The sequence below is a fragment of the Dryobates pubescens genome, chromosome 12 (genome assembly GCF_014839835.1).
Source record: "Dryobates pubescens isolate bDryPub1 chromosome 12, bDryPub1.pri, whole genome shotgun sequence".
Taxonomy (NCBI): Eukaryota; Metazoa; Chordata; class Aves; order Piciformes; family Picidae; genus Dryobates; species Dryobates pubescens.
Genome location: NC_071623.1, coordinates 14,583,192 through 14,602,361, shown reverse-complemented (window position 1 = coordinate 14,602,361; position 19,170 = coordinate 14,583,192). Strand labels below are relative to the sequence as shown.

At 41.3% G+C, this 19,170-nt stretch overlaps 1 protein-coding gene across 1 annotated transcript in view; it reads left to right on the top strand.

The window, feature by feature from the left end:
* The window catches only part of MED14 (mediator complex subunit 14), a 41,106-nt gene that overhangs the window by 12,897 nt on the left and 9,039 nt on the right, over nucleotides 1-19,170 (top strand). Inside the window, exons 7-23 of the mRNA XM_054165836.1 lie at nucleotides 295-402; nucleotides 2,189-2,321; nucleotides 2,861-3,011; nucleotides 5,138-5,249; nucleotides 6,054-6,179; nucleotides 7,029-7,107; nucleotides 8,627-8,786; nucleotides 9,179-9,373; nucleotides 9,957-10,091; nucleotides 10,502-10,578; nucleotides 12,370-12,530; nucleotides 13,560-13,706; nucleotides 13,798-13,889; nucleotides 15,121-15,273; nucleotides 16,098-16,367; nucleotides 18,140-18,295; nucleotides 18,870-18,981. Coding sequence (XP_054021811.1) covers nucleotides 295-402; nucleotides 2,189-2,321; nucleotides 2,861-3,011; nucleotides 5,138-5,249; nucleotides 6,054-6,179; nucleotides 7,029-7,107; nucleotides 8,627-8,786; nucleotides 9,179-9,373; nucleotides 9,957-10,091; nucleotides 10,502-10,578; nucleotides 12,370-12,530; nucleotides 13,560-13,706; nucleotides 13,798-13,889; nucleotides 15,121-15,273; nucleotides 16,098-16,367; nucleotides 18,140-18,295; nucleotides 18,870-18,981 — 2,367 coding nt within the window. The remainder of the gene's footprint in view (nucleotides 1-294; nucleotides 403-2,188; nucleotides 2,322-2,860; nucleotides 3,012-5,137; nucleotides 5,250-6,053; nucleotides 6,180-7,028; nucleotides 7,108-8,626; nucleotides 8,787-9,178; nucleotides 9,374-9,956; nucleotides 10,092-10,501; nucleotides 10,579-12,369; nucleotides 12,531-13,559; nucleotides 13,707-13,797; nucleotides 13,890-15,120; nucleotides 15,274-16,097; nucleotides 16,368-18,139; nucleotides 18,296-18,869; nucleotides 18,982-19,170) is intronic.

Here is a 19,170-nt window from a genome sequence, read left to right as displayed (position 1 = left end):
CACCAGTGCTACATAAGTCCTGTTTATACTGGGTCTTTTGCAGATCACATGTTAAGATAATGAAGCTGTAGATACTTTTTGGCACCTTGCTCTGTGTCCTTTTAACACCTTAACAGTGGTAGACTGAGCAGTGCTGTAGACTGAAATTTCCAGAATAAACCAAAAGTTTTGTTATTTTGTTAGAAATTATTGTAGGGAAATTGCTCAGTGCAGTTGTATTTGGTTTTATTTTAAGTTATTAACCATTTAAAAAGCCCAGTTTCCTGATGTCTAATTCTTTTTAATTCATGAAAGATGGTCGAGCCTTGGTTCACAGCATGCAGATCAACTTCATCCATCAGCTGGTCCAGTCACGGCTGTTTGCTGATGAAAAGCCACTTCAGGACATGTACAGCTGTCTGCGTATCCTTCTGAAAGTTGCTTCCAAATAAGTTGTTTAATGTAGTCTTGCTCATCCTGGTAGCTGGAGGTCAAGAAAGATGGATCCATTGTTAAACTGGAGGGATGTGTCTGCACATGGAGTAACACTGATTGCCTTGGGAAAGATTATTCTCAGGTGCTAGCATGTAAATTCTGATTTTACACACTTAATCAGCAGAAGTAAAGGTGGGGTACTCCAGACAGCAAGTTGTGTTTTAAGCCAGTGCAATAGCAGCTGGCTACCTGTGCTAATTTCAGAGACAGATGCAGTGCTCACTTGGAAGGTAAGGGAGCTGATAGCTGTTGCTACCAAGAACTGCACTAAGGTGATGATGGTGTGTTAACTGTATTACACCTGTGTGAATAATATAATGAGATACAGCACATGCAGGAAGTAGTGTGGTGATTTTCCTGTGTGCAAAGGGGGAAATGCCTGACAATGTGAAACAGTTTTGAGTTTCCACAGCAACAAACAAAGTTATTTTAGGGTGATCATGGGAGATGGGCTTAGTGGTCACTGTAGGATGAATATAGTTTTAATCAATGGGCTGAGGTCAGCGGAATAAAGATTAACAAGACCAAGTGCTGGGTCCTTGCACTTTGGTCACAACAACCCTAAGCAATACTACAGGCTTGGGGAGGAGTGGCTGGAAAGAAGCCCAGTGGAAAAGGATCTGAGGTTGCTGGTGGACAGCTGGCTGAACATGAGCCAGCAGAGTGCCCAGGTGGCAAAGAAGGCCAACAGCATCCTGGCCAGGATCAAGAACAGTGTGTCCAGTAGGAGTAGGGAAGTGATTGTGCCCCTGTACTTGGTCCTGGTGAGACCACAGTTTGAGTGAAGTGTTCAGTTCTGGGTACCACAGTATAGGAAAGACACTGAGCTCCTGCAGCATGTCCAAAGAGCAACAAAGCTGGTGAGGGTTTTGGAGGTCATGTCATGAGGAATGGCTGAGGGACCTGGGATTGTTTAGTCTGGAGAAGAGAGGGCTAAGGGGAGATCTTTCTGCTGTCTACAACTACTTGAAAGGAGGTTGTAGTGAGACTGGTATTGAGTTCTTCACAGAATCAAAGAACATTAGGGTTTGGAAGGGACCTTGAAAGATACCTAGCCCAACCACACTGCCAGGGCAGAGTCATCTAGAGTAGGTCACACAGGAACGTGTCCAGGCAGGTGTTGAATGTCTGCAGAGGAGAAGACTGCACAACCTCTCTGGGCAGCCTGTTCCAGTGTTTCCTTGTCTTTGCCCAAGTAACTAGCAATAGGATAAGAGGAAATGGGTTTAAGTTGTGCCAGGGGAGGTTTAGACTGGACATAGGAAAAACTTCACTGAGAGAGTGGTGAGGCATTGAACAGGCTGCCAGGGAGGTGGTGAAGTTGCCATCCCTGGAGGTGTTCAAGAACTGTGTAGATGTGGTGCTGCAGAATATAGTTTAGTGGTCATGGTAGTTGGGTTAGAGTTGGACTTGATGATCTTAAAGGTCTTTTCCAGCCTTAGTGATTCTATGAATCTCTTTGTTAGTAATGGTATTGTGACATTCTTGTCTAACACCATGACCTAGATAAGACTGAAAAAAACAAAGGCGCAGAAACACTTTGAGAAGTCTTTGGTGCTGTTTATCGGTCTTTATGTCTGGATTAGTACATCGGTGTGCTTTCAGATGGCATTTTGTTCTGACTTCTGTGAGGAATGGATTTATGCACTGGTCAGAAACACGTATCGTACAGACTTTTTGAAGGCCTTGTGTTTTCTTAACTCTGTTCATTAAGACTCCTTCTGCCTAGCACTTCAGTTGGAAGTCCTGCATTCACAAACACTAATGCTGATTCGAGAGCGCTGGGGTGATCTCGTGCAAGTGGAGCGGTATCATGCAGGGAAATGTCTCTCGCTCTCTGTTTGGAAGTAAGTTAATTTTTAAAGGACTGTTAACAAATAATGAAGGAAATAATAGGAGGGTTCTCATTTACTAAGCCAGAGTTTTCAGAATTGTGCTTTCTTTTTGGTGTGAGACTCCTGAATTCTTGTCATTAAGCACTGAAACATGATGCTTGACTTGCAAGGAAATGAGGGGTGTACATTAAGGTACAGGAGAAAATGGATGCAGTTATCAATCAGCTCATATTTATGCAGACATCTACATTAATTAGTTCATTGTCAGTCTTCTACTGTATTTATTGCATGACTTGTACTCGATAAAATTTTAAAAGCAGTGCATTTCTGATTGTATTGAATTTGCAGCCATCTAAAACTTCTTTACATAGTTACAGTTTTCCAGCAGTTCTGAATTAAAATGGAAATTAAAAACAAATTATTTTTTTCAAAATTAATTTTAACCAGCACTCTCTAGACTAATCTTTCAGTAGGCAATCAAGAATTAGCTACTGAAAAGCATATTTTCAGCTACTCCAGTTACATGGTTTAATTATTCTCTTTATTTTAAGTCAACAGGTGCTTGGCAGGAAGACTGGGACTGCATCTGTTCATAAGGTCACTATTAAGATTGATGAGGCTGATGTCTCAAAACCCTTACAAATATCTCATGAGCCACCACTGCCAGCCTGTGATTCCAAACTGATGGAAAGAGCCATGAAGGTAAAGGTTTACTTTGCAGTAGGCACTTAGTTTTATAAATCAAAAACTTAAAAATTATTTGGGTTGGAAGGGACTTCCAGAGGTCATCTAGTCCAAACCCCTGCAGTAAGCAGGGACATCCTCAACTACATCAGGTTGCTCACAGCCTTTTTCAGCCTGACCTTGAATATCTCTAGGGCTAGAGCCTCAACTACCTCACTGAGCAACCTGTTCTGGTGTTCCACCACCCTCATGGTAAAGAACTTGTTCCTAACATACTATCTAAATCTGTTCTTCCCTGATTTAAAATTATTTGTCCTATCATCCTATCACTACAGGCCTTTGTAAACAGTCCGTCTCCAGCCTTCTTGTAGGCCCCCTTCAGGTACTGGAAGGCTGCTATTCGGTATCACTGGAGCCTTCTCTTGTCCAGGCTGAACAGCTACCAATGAATGTGGGAAACTTAGTGGAGCATAGTAGTCATCTATTCCTAGAGTAGGAATGCTGGAATTATTGTAACAATGCTAGAATTATTATATACCAAATATACTCATTTAACAGCCTAAATTCTCATATTTAGGCTACTAAATATATAGTTAATTTAGTGAAAATACTGTATTTATGCCTAAATCCAGGAACATGTGCTTTATCTAGAACATCTGCTGGAGTTCCTTTGGAGCTGATGCAACTAAGCTCACTGAATCAGGTCTACAGACTGTAGATTAAGAGAGGAGGCCACTGTAAAGTTGAGAATTATTAAAGTGTTAACATGGACTCCCTTTATAACTGCATGCTCTCAGCTTAAAATATCAGTGGTGGTATATGCACTGCTGTCGTTGTGTTTGATAACAGTCTCAGCTGCAATGACGTAGGTAGCACACTGTTTCTGTTTGTTCAAGATACTACATAAAACAGTGTTGTGAACAAATATGTTTGTCTGAGCAGGTTATTGTACATTAATCTACCGAAAACTGGATGCAACTATGGAAGCTGTAGTTACTTATTTGTGAGGAAGATTTAATTGGCAGCAGCTGCTAGCTGAAAAGCTCTTGTGGATGGATGAACACTTGATTTGTAAGGCCTTGTCTTGGAAAGCTAGTCTTTAGGGGAAAGTCATTTTGGTGTATATATGAAGGCATGCACTGAAATTTTCTGTAATTTTATTCTGTTATGAACCTCTTCTTTGTTTATCTCTTATGCTGAAATATAATTTGAGTTTAATTCACCTTGAAGGTTTTCAAAGCAATGTGAAGTTAAAAAAAAAAGGTTTTGCAGTAGTTTGCAGCTTTGCTTATGCAAAATGTGTAAAGAATGTGACTGCAATGTTCATAGATATAAAAGCAAATGCTTCAGTTCAGGTTGCACAAGCAGGTTACACTGAATATAAGTAGTGGCATAAGCTTCAGCACTGGCAGTGCAACAGCCTCCAGCTCTCTAGATCAAGCTTCTAGATGCTCCTAGATTCAGTGGGGTTGCTCCTATTCAGTGTCTGCTACTGCATCTTCACTACATTGTTAAACCATTAGCAAAACTAAAACTAATGTGTTGTATTTCCTGCTACAGCTGCATGTGTGTTTATGTAGAGGCAACCATATTCTAATTGTGTTGTTTGGGGGGGATTTTGTGGTTGTGTTTTAGGTTTTTTTTTTAACGATCTTAAGTTAGTTTTAAACAGAGACATGCTAAGCTGGAAAATATTCCAGACTTTATCCACATGTAGAGCATGCTTTTCTGAGGAAAGATTGGACCAGATGATCCTCAAGGTACCTTCCAACCTGATATTCTATGTTTCCATGATTCACAACAAGTAGGTTTGCACAAGGAGTGGATACAGTATAGTTTAGAAAATGTCTTTCTTCTATGTCTTCTCCTTGTCTTCTCCCAAAAAAACTCTTCCACTGCCTGCTCCACAGACAGAATCTTACATTAGTTTATTGTATTTATAGTGATCCAAATTAATAGTTTGTTTATTATTATTTATTAATACATTAATAGTTTCTTTGGTTCTTCACAGTTCTAAGCTAATTCTTTCTGAAGTGATTGTTAAGTGGCTTTGTTCCAGTGGGCTGTTGCAGAAATTCTACACATTAAATTTGAACTTACTCAAGTACATTCCTATTCTTTTTTTTTTTTTTTTGTCCCCACAGATTGACCACCTATCAATAGAAAAACTCCTAATAGACAGTGTGCATGCAAGATCTCATCAAAAACTCCAGGAGCTGAAAGCCATTCTTAAGAGCTACAATGTTAATGATAATTGTACGTGTTCTCTACTGACATTTGTTTCAAGTTAATTGCCATTTGTGCCTAGGAATGATTTCCTATTTCCTTGGTCTTTCTTGCTTTCATTAATTCTTCACAGAGAGAGTGATTGCCCATTGTAATGGGCTGCCCGGGGAGGTGGTGGAGTCACCATCACTGGAGGTGTTTAGGAGGAGACTTGATGGAGTGCTTGGTGCCATGGTTTAGTTGATTAGATGGTGTTGGATGATGGGTTGGACGCGATGATCGTGAATGTCTCTTCCAACCTGGTTTATTCTATTCTAATTTAAATTTTAAAATACGAAAAAAATAAAGGGAGGTGTGTTCTGCATTAACAAGACTTAGCTTACTCCATGCTGTTAGTTGTAAAATACTGATACCTCTGAAGGCAGTACAATAGATGAAGCTGGCAGTACATTACAGTTAAAAGTTGTCACCTGTAAAACTTGTGTGCGTTGAGAATTGAAAGTAAATTCTTCTCTGTCTTGAGGTAGTGTGAGGTGAGACTTGCTTTAAACTGTCATAGAAACTATTGGGATTTGAATTGAGTTTATAATTGTGAAGCAGTGGGTTAAAAGGTATTCAAGGATTAATAATCTCCTCCACATTTGGTCTGTCTTTTCATGTTGTTTTGATACTGTTGCTATTTTCACGATTCTCAATTTTTGTTAACGGTCTAATAATGTGCTAGTGAAGATTGCTTCTAGAAAAACAAACGGGTTTTGTGGCTATAATGGGATGAGGTTTTAATGTGATGCACTTGAGTTTTGTGTCAAATTATTAACGCTAATTTTTGTTCAGCATTCATCGAGACGGCTCTTCCAACTCTTGTCATTCCAATTTTGGAACCATGTGGTCGATCAGAGTGCCTGCATGTATTTGTTGATCTCCATTCTGGAATGTTTCAACTGATGCTGTATGGTGTTGGTAAGTGGGTGCAAAACAAGGCTGTATTTAATACTTTGCAATAATCCTGTATTATGAGGTAGTTTTGTGTGAACAGTTCTGTCAAATCTGTAAATTTCTGTGAGCAAATAATGGTAATGCTAATGAACACTGCATTTGTGTCATCTTCTAGGTATCTGAGTTTAGGGAATGGAGAAGCAGATCTCTGTGCCTAAGAATCATAGTTCAGTTTGGTAGATTTTAAGGGAACAATAAATATTGCTAGGCATCGTTGCAACGCATGGTCTTTATAACTTGTGATTCCTGGCTTGTGGTGTTAATGGATGGGGTCATTTTGTATGGACCTGATTGAGAGCTGTGTTATATGACCTAATATGCTTTGAGTTACTGCTCAAGTCTTCAGGTTTCAGACCTTAAGAAAAGAAGGAAAGTGAGTTCTTTTAGAGTATTTGTTCCTAATTATATACTGCTGTAGCTTTACAAGTGTTACAGATCATTTGTTATGTATCATACTCTCTTCACAATGAGCTATGCAGAGAAGAAAAGGGGCAACAATTACAAGTTGCACCAGGAGAGGTTTCATCTTAATATAAGAAAGAAGTCTTTTACAGTGAAAACAATGTCACTGAACAAGCCAAGGGATGCAGTGAAGTCCCCATCACTGGAGGTTTTCAAGATGCCACTGAACAGGGTGTTAGCTCCTTTTCCCATGGAAGGTTGGGCCAGATGATTGGGTTTTTTAAGGTCTCTTCCACCTGGACTGCTCTGATTCAGTGTTTGTTAAATTAGATAATACATTTTCATTAGAAGGTCAACGTTTTGTTTGAAGAGTAGGTCTTGAGACCATTCACTCACCTAATGTTCTTGCAGATCAACTGACACTTGATGATGTAGAGAAGTCTGTTAATGATGATATGAAGCGTATCATTCCTTGGCTCCAGCAGCTTAAGTAAGTGACTTGGATGATTCACTTAATTTGCATAGAATAAATCACCCTATTTGTTGTTTGGATGATCACACTTAGGTGGCTATGTGTTTTACCCCAGTAGGGGATAGACTTTCTCATGATTCTAAGCAATCTTGAATATTTGCTATACCCTCTAAATGGGTGGAGGAAATTCTGCTTTTGCTTGGAGCTGATTCCATAATCCTCCTTGAGTCTTCCCCCGTGCACATAGCCTCATGCATTTCTGTGCATGCACTCTGCATGAAGTCTTTTTCACTTTAAGTCAGTAGCAGTCCACTTGAGGGTATCATAGTGTGATCATCCCTCATTTTCTATCTCCTTTACTCCACTCTGTTTCTACAGCTGAACTCTGCTTGTTTCTCAGCAAGAGCAATCTTCCCCTCTTAGAATATAGAGGAAAAGCAAGGAAATGGCCTAGGGTGATTTAAATAATAGCTATTTATCTTCTTACACTTCAGACCTCTAATCTTCCTTCCATAAAGCCCTGAGATTTAAGCACAAGATACACTTGGCTCCTGTAAGAGGTTGTAGCAAATAATACAAATACCATTTGCATCTGCATGAAAAAAGTTCCACCTGCTCTGTCATTTTGGAATTTCCCAGTACTCTGAGCTAATTGCAGGGTGAAACCTCTATTTGAGGAATCTTGCTTCTAAAAGGAGCATTATGACGCATGAAGCACTGGCACCCCAGAGAAATAAATCAACCTCCCTTTGTTATTAATAATGCACTTGAGATAATGGCTTGGGTAGTGCTGTGGCTTTTGAGGAAGCCAGGCAGTCCCATGAAAAGTCCTTCAGGACAGCTATATCTAGCATTTATCTACAAGAATAAACCTGGTGTGTTGTGATGGAGGGATGCTGAGCACCCGCTACTGCTGGGTTTGGGGGGAATTTTGTCTGAGAAACCAAGCCACACGTTTCTGACCCCTTTTCAAGCCTAGCTAGCTTTTCAAGTCTTTCTGGCCTTGCTACTATAGCACTATAGCCAAAATCAGTCAGAGGAGGAGGACAAAACTGAATTCCAAACATTAGAATGAATGTGGTGTCTTGTATGTGGTTGAGTTTGTTTATAACATAATCCAGAGTGACAGCCAGCTTTGCCTGCCAGCATATGGAAGCAAACATTTTCTTTCCTACACCAAAAAATAATCAAAGATTCCAAATTGTAAAATAACTCTGATGTGTGTGGGGTTTAATTTGTCGCTTCTGGGTGTTTTTATTGTCATTTCATGTTGTGGTGTATAAAAATTCATTTATGTATTCCTTCAGTGAATAGTTTCAGGGCTTTTCTTTTAACATTTCTTTGTTAATCAAACTGAAGACTATGTAAAGACAGCAATATAAACTCCTGTGATTTTCTGTATGTAACTTGTGCAGCAATGATAGATGTTGACTTAGAATATGACTGACTCTCAATTTGACACTAGTGTTCTAAACAGCAGTAAACTAGAATAACGTCGAACAGTCTCATGATACTAACACTGTTATTTCAATGCAAGGTTCTGGCTTGGACAGCAACGTTGCAAACAGTCTATAAAACATCTGCCTACAGTGAGCAGTGAAACTCTTCAACTAGCTAATTATGCTAGCCATCCAGTGGGAGGCCTTTCCAAACACAAACTGTTTATCAAACTCACTCGCCTTCCACAGTACTACATCGTAAGTAACTGAAAAATGCTTCAGTCTTTTGCTCCCAGTCATGGATCTACCAGACAGTTTGTCTTTTGGACTGTTAACTCTAAGGTTAAGAACCAAGTGATTGATGTAATCCTCAACTCTCCCTTCTTCCTCCTGTCTCTCATTAAGTGGGTTTGTTAAGCAGTCAGGCTTAGAGAGGAAGGGGTATAAAGATATATTACTTAGCAACCTGCCCATTCTATCTGTTTTCTGAAAGTTTAAGTCTCCTTTCTCTTCTTGGGGTTCCTTTCCTAGCCACAGTATTAATGTCTTGAAATATTCTCCTCACTTCTTTGAAGGGGAGGGGGTAAGGAACTGATGCAGACATTCTTAGCTTGAGGGTCTTCTCAATTTATTGTTTTGTTTAAATATAGGTTGTAGAGATGTTTGATGTTCCTGGCAACCCCACTGAGCTAGAGTACAAGTATCATTTTCTCTCTGTGAGCTATGCTGAAGGAGATGACAGCCCTGCTACTGCACTTTTACTACAGCAGTTCAAACCAAACATTGAAGAGTTGGTACTAGACACAAAAAGTGGGAAACAAGTGAAAAGCGGTGTCAAGCGCAAGGTATGTGCTTCAAAAGCCATTGGGTTAGTTACAGAGCTGAACACGGGTTTCTGAGCATCAGTACCAGCTTTACCAGTGTTCTTTCAAAAGTTTGTAGTGCTGGCATCTTTCTTGTATTGCAGCTTGGTTCTCTGGACTGCTTCTTTAGGAAAATGTTGGGAAAGTATTTTGCAACAATTATCTTCTAATTCATGCCAGGCCTGTAAGCTATTCCAGAGAGCCAAGGCAGAACACAGTGCTGAGAAAGCTAGAGCTCTGTATATGCACAGCACTGGTATCTTAGTGATAGGCTTTGTTCCATGTAGGTGTAGTCTTTGAAAGACTTGCAGGGGCTGATAAGAGTTGCTTCTTGGGGTCAGAATAACATGGCTTGGCAATATAGTAAATACTGGTTTAAGGAGGCAGATGATTATAAAATTACTTCCATGGAATTGCTTTAGGCCTGAAGTGGACCAGATCCTTTTAGGAGCTTGTGCTCAGGGCGTCATTCATTTGAAACTTGGATGAATGAGATTGTTCTCTGACATCTTTTCAAATACATGCTCCAAATGTGCAAGTACCTTTGTCTTTATTTTTATTCCAGTTATCTGGAGATCCGTGTTCCATAGAGCCTAAGAAACCAAAACGGTCGGGAGAAATGTGTGCCTTCAATAAAGTGCTAGCTCATATTGTAGCCATGTGTGACACAAATATGCCATTTATAGGGCTTCGTGTGGAGGTATGTATTTAAAAACAAGTTGTTTTCTTCTTCCCCTCTGCTACTCTTGATTCTCCTGTCTAGATGCAACTATTCAGTAAACTTGAGGTCGTGTGTTCGCTTTGGAGTTCCCCCACTAGCTGGTCCTGAGCGACTGATCTTCTGCACTGGCTTGCTCCAGTGTTGTTAGAGCTGGTTCTCTAATACCAAGCACTGCAAAAAGCTGAAGTAAAAGGGGAAAATGAGAGGGTGAAAGACATGCTTGTGGGAGACAACTTTATGCCAGTTTTACACAGACTGCTCTTTTGGCTTTCCAGTGCTTGACGATGTGAAGCAGCTGTCACCCTTATGGGGGAAAAAAATCCTGGAAACATTTGCAAGTATTTTGCTTGTCTTTTGCTTGGGATAACATCTTTCTTGTTTATTCCTAGTTATCTAATATGGACATTCCTCACCAAGGAGTACAAGTAGAAGGAGATGGCTTTAGCCATGCAATACGTCTACTAAAGTAAGAGGATATGCTCCTTTGTTTCATTTTATTAATGTGTATGTAAACTTGAGAGGGAAAAAAGGATTGTTTGGCAAGTAGCACTAAAAATGTCAGGACAGGGGAGGATTTTTGGTTTTGAAGGGTTTTGTTTGGTTGTTTTAATTACTGTCTTGCACTGTCAGTGCTGAAGAGAGAGGAAAATAAAAGTAGACACATTTCTTTTGTTAGCCTAGACAGGGGGGGCTCTGAAAACAGCCTGACAGTCTGCAATCCTAAAATCCAGACAATACTGAAGAGATACAGTGATGATTCATCAACATGTAATTGCAATTTTAGATCAGGTCAGAGGCCTACATATTCCATATGTTACTTGACAATTACCAGTGTGTGACACGGCAAGGGGAAATGCAGGGAGTCCCGGAAAAGACATTGCATGGCAAAAAATCTAGAGGAAACATCTGAGAATTTTAATTTAAGAGTGGAAGAGACCTGTGGATGTTGTCTGGTCCATCCTCGTGCTCTAAGCAGGGCTGGCCAGCTGCATTTTTCAATCTCCCTAGGCTTTGCATACATCACTCTCAAATGCTGAGTAGAGGGGAGTAGTCATTTGATTGCCAGGCTAGTACAGCCCAGGATGCAGCAATCTGTCATTGCTGCAAGGGCATGCTGCTGACTCCTGTTCCATCTGTCTCCCAGGCCCTCAAGATCTCTTTCTGCAGAGCCACTCCCCAGCCACTCAGTCCCCACTCTGTGCTGTTGCTTGAGGTTGTTTAGGCCCATGTGCAGTATTTGGCATTTGCTTTCGTTGAACTTTGTGAGCTTCCTGTAACTTACTCCTCCAGCCATCTGAGGTCTCTTTGAACGGCAGTGCCAAGCGCTCCCTTCAGTTTGGTGTCATCTGCAAACTTGCTATTCCTTTGCATTACATAGACTCTTGAAAAACTGTTCAAATGTATTGGCCTCTGTGTTAATCCTAAGGACTGCCAGCCACTAACTGGACCTGCAACTATTGACCACAGTGCAGTCCAGCCAGTTTTTCACACTTCCTGGAGCCCACTTCAAGCCACACCTATTAAACTTTGCATTTTTAGGAAGTAAAACAGATTTCTTTTATGCTACAGAAATCTACAGTGACACAAAGACATCAGTCTCTAAATGCATCAGACCTTTCCTTTTTAACTCTTCACAGGAGCAGACAAGTGCTGATGAAACTGAGCTAAAGTTAAGGCTTGTATGTGAAAATTCCGTGTAGACTTTTAAGGGATTTGGAGAAGTGTCTGGCATGTTTTTACTTCAGCTTTATTTAGTCTGTCCCCAGAGTTCCATTCTCATGTTGGGATATGAATTAATTAGTGTGTTCTAAGATAACTGCCAGGTTGCACATTGCTTTTAGAATGAGGTTGTTCTGGAAGGCTGATTCATGAATTCAGGTTGCCACAAAACTTATTTCTTCCTTTTTTTTCCCCCTTGTTTCTCTGTATTAAAGTTTTGTCTCAGTGTGCCATTGCTTCACCAGGAAATGGGGGAAATTCAATATATCCCTTAACAGTCTCTAATTTCTAGGCATTGAATCCATATAAAATTGGTTTTAACTCTGACTACTTCTGGAACACTTAACTTATTACTGAGCTCAAAGAGGAACAGGATATCTCACTGTGCAGTCCAGCTGTCTTGGCTGTTGATTTGTCAATTCTTTCATGGTCAGACTTGAAAGACCTTCAGCAAATGTTATAAAGTAGTATTTTTACTTTTGGAACTCCACTGTGTATAATTGAGTTGGGTTTTTTGGTTTGTTTTTATCATGAATAGAATTCCTCCCTGTAAAGGTGTAAATGAGGAAACTCAGAAGGCTCTGGACCGATCTCTTCTTGATTGCACTTTCCGATTACAAGGTAGAAATAATCGCACGTGGGTTGCTGAGCTAGTGTTTGCAAACTGTCCACTTAATAGCACTTCATCCAGAGAGCAAGGTAAGTTTTATTTAGGAATACTGGTACCTTTTGTTTCTTTGTGGTATACCTTGCCTGCTCCAGTAGTTCTAATGTTTTGTTATTACTGGACAACTGTTTGATCTTAAGATTTCTAATAAATGGCAATGTAGAATCATAGAATGGAAGGGGCATCCAAAGGTCATCTAGTCTGACCTCCCCACAGTCAGCAGGGACATCCCCAACTAGATCGAGTTGCCCAGGGCCTTGTCAAGCCTCACCTTGAATATCTCCAGGGATGGGACCTCAAACACCTCCCTGGGCAACCTGTTCCAGTCTTGCACCATGCTCACGGTGAAGAACCTCTTCCTGATATCTGAATCTAAATCTGCCCTTCTCTAGTTTGAAGCCATTGCCCTTCACCCTGTCACTGCAGGCCCTTGTGTCTTTCTCTATCCTTCCTGTAGGCCCCCTTCAAGTACTGGAAGGCTGCTATTAGGTCTCCCTGGAGCCTTCTCTTCTCTGGGCTGAACAACTCCAGCTCCCTCAGCCTGTCCTCATAGCAGAGGTGCTCCAACCCCCTGATCATTTTCTTGTCCCTCCTCTGGACCCTCTCCCTCAGGTCCATGTCCTTCCTCTACTGAGGGCTCCAGACCTGTACACCGTACTCCAGATGAGGTCTCACCAGAACAGAGTAAGGTGGCAGAATCGCCTCTCTTTTTCTGCTGGCCATGCATCTTTTGATGCAGTCCAGGATGTGATTTGTCTTCTGGGCTGCAAGCTCACACTGCCTGTTCATGTCCAGCTTCTTGTACATTATTACCCCAAAATCCTTTTCCACAGGGCTGCTTTCTAACCCCTCATCCCCAGTCTGTATTGATAGTGAGGATTGTTCCAGCCCAGGTGCAGAACCTTGCACTTGCTCTTGAATTGGGATGTTGATCGCTGAGTCAATGTACTTCTATTATTTACCTGTGTTTCCCGATCACTTGCTACAATTCATTCACAGTCTGTAAAGCACAGTTCAGGAGCCACTAGTGAATCAGGTTTTACCATCTCCTAACACTGCAGGGCCAACCCGTCATGTTTACCTGACGTATGAAAACCAATTGTCCGAACCAGTCGGAGGTCGCAAAGTTGTTGAGATGTTCCTGAACGACTGGAACAGTATTGCTCGGCTGTATGAATGTGTCCTGGAGTTCGCACGATACTTGCCAGGTACCGAAATCCCCTCATTTTCATTACAGTGGTGCGTTTGCAGGCTGCTATGGTCTTCTGACCCTGAGTCTTTTCCCTCCTCTCTCCAAAGACATACCCAACCACTTGAACATTTTTTCAGAAGTTCGTATCTACAATTACCGAAAGCTTATCCTCTGTTACGGAACTACCAAGGGGAGCTCGGTAAGTGACTCCTAAGTGCACTTGGTGTTTGAAAACAGAACAAGTGGGCTTTGAGTTCTCAGAACTGTGCTACGAAATGTGCCCTTGTAGTATGTTATTGTGGAATTATTTTTGATCCATGTAGAAAAGACAGAAATAGAGTGTGCCACATTGTAAACGTGCTAGGTTACTAGATGCTGACATACGTTGAGGACTTGTGTAAGGTGCTGTAAAATGTGGGAAGGACAGTTGTGTGTTCCTGATTGGTGAAAGCTGGTGTGGCAACCTTTCTCTGACAAACTTACAGTGAGCATATCTACTGGTCCCTGCTGTAATGGGATATCTGGATATAGAACTCAGTTGGAAAAGGCCTGTAAGATCATTGAGTCCTACCATTACCTGACTCTGCCAAGTCTGCTGATAATGTATGTCCCATAGCACCACATCTATGTGTCTTTTAAATAACCTTCGGGGACAGTGATGTACATTTTTATATAATGGATTTCCTAATTGTTATGTTTACAAGCAAAGTCTGCTTCATGAAATGGAAGGCCTGGTAACTGAATGGAAGGCATAGGTTCACGTGCAAGCTGAATGCCTGATTCTGCCTTAGAAGCAATGCTGTTCCCTTGTCCAGACCTCTAACTTACTCTGTAGTATTCGAATTTACAGCTTATTACTTGCTTTGACTGTTTGCTAACATCTTTGCCTTAACTGCAAGGTAGAGGAGGAAGTAAGTGCACATTTATTATAGACTAAGAATATATTTTTGTGTGCAACTGATGCAAAGTAGCTTGAATTTGCTTCATGGGAGGTTTTTGTATTCATAATCTAAACTGAAATTTTAAGAGTATTTCTATGTGCATCTTATTGGGACAGTTAATAAGTTGCAGCAGTGTGGATTTTGCATGTCACTTCCTTACAAATTAGCATGTCCAGAACAGCATGAATCTCTTGAGTTTTCTCTCTCTCACCTGTGGCAGAAAAAGCTTTTTTCAGGTTGACTTGCTAAAAGAATTCCCCAGTTTTGTGACTGCCAACAATCCAGCTAGTTAAATGGCTGTTAAAGCTAACAGCACTTTTGTTTTTTCTTTTTTCCCCTCTCACAACCTCAGCAACCTTTGGGGAAGGTGAGTTAGGAATCAGATGTTTGATGAAAAATGGAGGGGGGGGAAATCAAAGCAGATCAGCTTTCTTGTAACTTCATAGTTGTTCTAGCTTCCAAGATAATTTTATGGTTTTGACATTGCAGATCAGCATTCAGTGGAACTCCATACTCCAGAAGTTCCACATTTCACTGGGGACTGTTGGCCCAAACTCAGGTTGCAGTAACTGTCACAACACAATTCTGCACCAGCTCCAGGAGATGTTTAATAAAACACCAAATGTGGTGCAGTTGTTACAGGTAATGTTTTTAAAACTTCACTCAAGGAAAGTGCAAGAAAATGAAGAGCTCAATTCTGGTTAAACTGCTCTCTCCAAAATTACATATATCATAGAGCAGTACATCAGGGGGTGGAAGGGACCTCAAAAGTTCATGTAGTCCAACCCCCCTACCAGGGCAGGATCACCTAGAGTAGGTCACACAGGTATGTGTCCAGGTGACCATCTCCAGAGGAGGAGACTCCACAACCTCTCTGGGCAGCCTGTTCCAGTTCTCTGTCACCCTCACAGTGAAAAAGTTTTTCCTTATGTTCACATGGAACCTCCTGTGCACCAGCTTGCACCCATTGCCCTTCTGCTATCATTGGACATCACTGAGAAGAGCCTGCCTGTGTCCACCTGATACTGCCCTTCACATATTTATAAACATTAATGAGGTCACCCTTTGGTCTTCTCCAAGCTAAAGAGCCCCAGCTCCCTCAGTCTCTCTTCTAAGGAAGATGTTCCACTCCCTTAACCATTTTTGAGGCTCTGCACTGGACTCTTTCAAGCAGTTCCCTAAGGTCTTTCTTGAACTGAGGGACCCAGAACTGGACTCAATATTTCTGATGCAGCTTCACCAGGGCAGAGTAGTCGGGGGGAGAACCTCTCTTGGACCTACTAACCACACCCCTTCTATACACCCTGGGATGCCATTGGCCACCTTGGCTGTAAGGGCACATTGCTGGCTCATATGTCATGACTGTTTATGTATCTCATTGGCAGAAGGTGGCTTGGGGAAGGAAAATTGTATCGTTTACTTAAAGGTATGCTTCCTGATCTCTCAATATCTGTTCTCTCTCTCAGGTTTTGTTTGACACTCAGGCTCCCTTAAATGCCATCAACAAACTTCCAACTGTGCCCATGCTGGGGCTGACTCAGCGCACCAACACTGCCTATCAGTGCTTCTCCATTCTGCCACAGTCTCCCACGCACATCAGACTGGCTTTCAGGAACATGTACTGCATTGACATCTACTGCCGGAGCCGCGGCGTTGTGGCGATACGCGACGGGGCCTACAGCCTCTTTGACAACAGCAAAATAGTGGAAGGCTTTTACCCTGCACCTGGATTAAAGGTGACTCTTTCTGTGGGGTTTGGCACGTTGCGAATAAAGCAGCTTTGAACTTGGAAGTGCATGAATCTGTCGTTAAGAGTTTGTGAAGGGCTTGTTGTGCAGGCCTGCAGTCTTGGAAAGATTCTGTTTCGTCAGTAGATTTGTTAACTAACATGAATGAAAACACTGCCCTTAAGAAAACTAGCATTGTGGAGGGTTGAGATTTCCCCCCAGCATTAACTTTGCCTGACTAACTCAGTTGGAAGCAAATGGAAGCTGCGTTTACAATCTCCAATGGAATGCAATAAATATATACAAAATATACAGGATTTACAATATTTACAGGTATTTACAATTAACAAACAACACGAGAACGCCCCGGTCAAGAAGACCAAGGAAGCTGTCCCTCTGCCCCACCCCCTGCCACCCGCTGTCCAAAAGGGTGAAAGGAGCAGAGAAAAAGTATCTCTTAGACTTTACCAAAACAATGCAGCCAAGGTCAAGCAGAAGCAGATTAGTATCCCTTCAGAACATGAAACAAGCAGAGAAGAGAAGCCTCCAGAATGTTTTGGTACAAGCAGTCTTACGGTAGCAGTCTTATGGTAGATATCTCTCCATTGGAATCCTTTAGAATTACCTTTATTTTCCTTTTCACATCCAGTAGTGATTTATTTTTTTTTCTGCTTGAAATCTGTAACAAAACTTTAAAGGCATAGCCTAAAACTACAACAAGCATCAAGTGTCAGGTTTTGAGGTGATTTTTTTAGCTATCTAATAAAATAACATAGAGGCTGCTTTCAGGTGTCTTTTTGTTTACAAATGGGTGAAGCATTGTGACTATCCTAGAAGTGTTGTCCAGTGTTTTCACATTGCAGATGAGGAAATGCTCCATGTCAGATGATTCTTGACAGAAACTTCTTTTGAAATAGTTTCCATCAGTGTGTGACAGGAGTCTGTGACTTTGCTTCTGAATACAGTGCTGGTTTGCTCTGAGAAGTGAATCTGTGCATGCCGACAGAGTGCTGTCACTTAGGGCAGCATTTACCAGTGCTAGTACTGGAAAGTGGCACCCATTATGTAACAGGATAATTTGCTCTTTTTTTTCCCCTTCTGATAGCTGCAACTGAACACTAATTTTCTGATACTACATTTAGCTGGTTCTGAATATCTACCTCTTTCATGATTTTCAAATGGAAAGCTAATGGGAAGAGGAAGGGAATTTTAGATACCGGTGGAAAGTACAAGAGGAGGAAAGTGGGAAGGTAAAGGAGGAAGTGTAAGACAAGAGGACTGGCAAATTCCCCTGGGTACAAGAGGATGTTATGGAGGAGATGACCCGGGCATTCTTGCCAAACAGGGCAGTTGTGGGTGTGATACAACAGCCCAGTAGGTTCTGGATACCTGTGAGCTATTCTCAAACAGCCGTTTTCAGGTGTAGGCTTTTCCTTATTTTTAAGGAAAAAAGAAGAATGTCAGTATTTCAATTAACTAGAGATATTTAATGTTAATGAGCAAGGTTTCTTGTTTGATGGCGATCCATAACCCCTTGTTATAAAAGCAAAAGAAAATTAAGCTTAACTATCTACTGAGAAGCTCTGCTATGAACTGATGTATTGTGCAAACCATTCATACTGTATATAGTGAATGCCCACTGACAGTAAGTTCTAGAGACCTGCCTGTTTTGTCCGTCCTGTAGCTGATTGAGTTTGTGTTCAAGCTCAGCAAATACTGTTGCTCAGTTATGTAATAGCAATTTTTCTGTTTGAATTCTAATGGAATTGATTTTTCCACAGACATTCCTGAACATGTTTGTTGACAGCAATCAGGACGCACGAAGAAGATCTGTAAATGAAGATGATAACCCACCTTCTCCTATTGGAGGAGACATGATGGATTCTTTGATATCACAGCTTCAACCCCAGCAGCCACCACAGCAACCACAACAGCAGGTACCCTGCAGGCAAAATAAAGACATTTCTATTGTCTTCCACAGCTCTATGTTTCTAAGAACTTGCATTCTAAAAGGATCGGCAGGGAAAAAATGGAAAGGGAGACTGTAAAACTGCTCTGCTGTGGAACTCCCCTTGGGGCAAAACGTATTAATTTATTTTGCCATTTCTCCTGCCAGTGTAAACAGCTCACAGCATATGAAGAGCAGCTTTGGAAGGTCACATGAGACTTGCTGCCTTAGAAGAGAAGGACTGGGGGAGGGAAAAAAAATGTTTAAGATAAAAGATGGGGAAGGCAGTGGAGGAGTTTACTTGGCTGTTACAGGGGGGCACATAAAAAGGAATGAGGTGCAGAGGTTAATAGCTCTGTCTTGAGGAGAAACAGCCAAAAGTCTCTGAAAGGAATAGTGAGCGCTGATAAGGTGATATAGATAAGCAAGCAACTATTGTGATGAACCTGTAGGATTCATGGGTGAGGACCAAACTTTCATTTGTGTTCTCCTGCTCATACTTAACTTTAGTTTTAGTACAAAATTGTCTAAAACATTCATTGTCTTTTTGTTGACAATTTCAGCCATTTGCAAAACAGGCAGGAGCATCAGGAGCATATCCTCTTACTTCACCACCCACCTCCTATCACAACACAGTGACCCCATCTCCCTCTATGATGCACACACAGTCACCAGGTAAGGAGGTGCTAATGGTGTGCTGGAAATACACACCTGTAGCTCTTTATTCATGCGTGATTTTTCTATTGTTTGGGCTGCATTTAGCCGCAGGTTCACCAAGAGAATGTACCTTATATTGTGGAAAAAATAGCACAGCAAAGTCCTGCCAAGCATGGTTTGGAAAGTACATTTTGAAGCTAAAAAAGC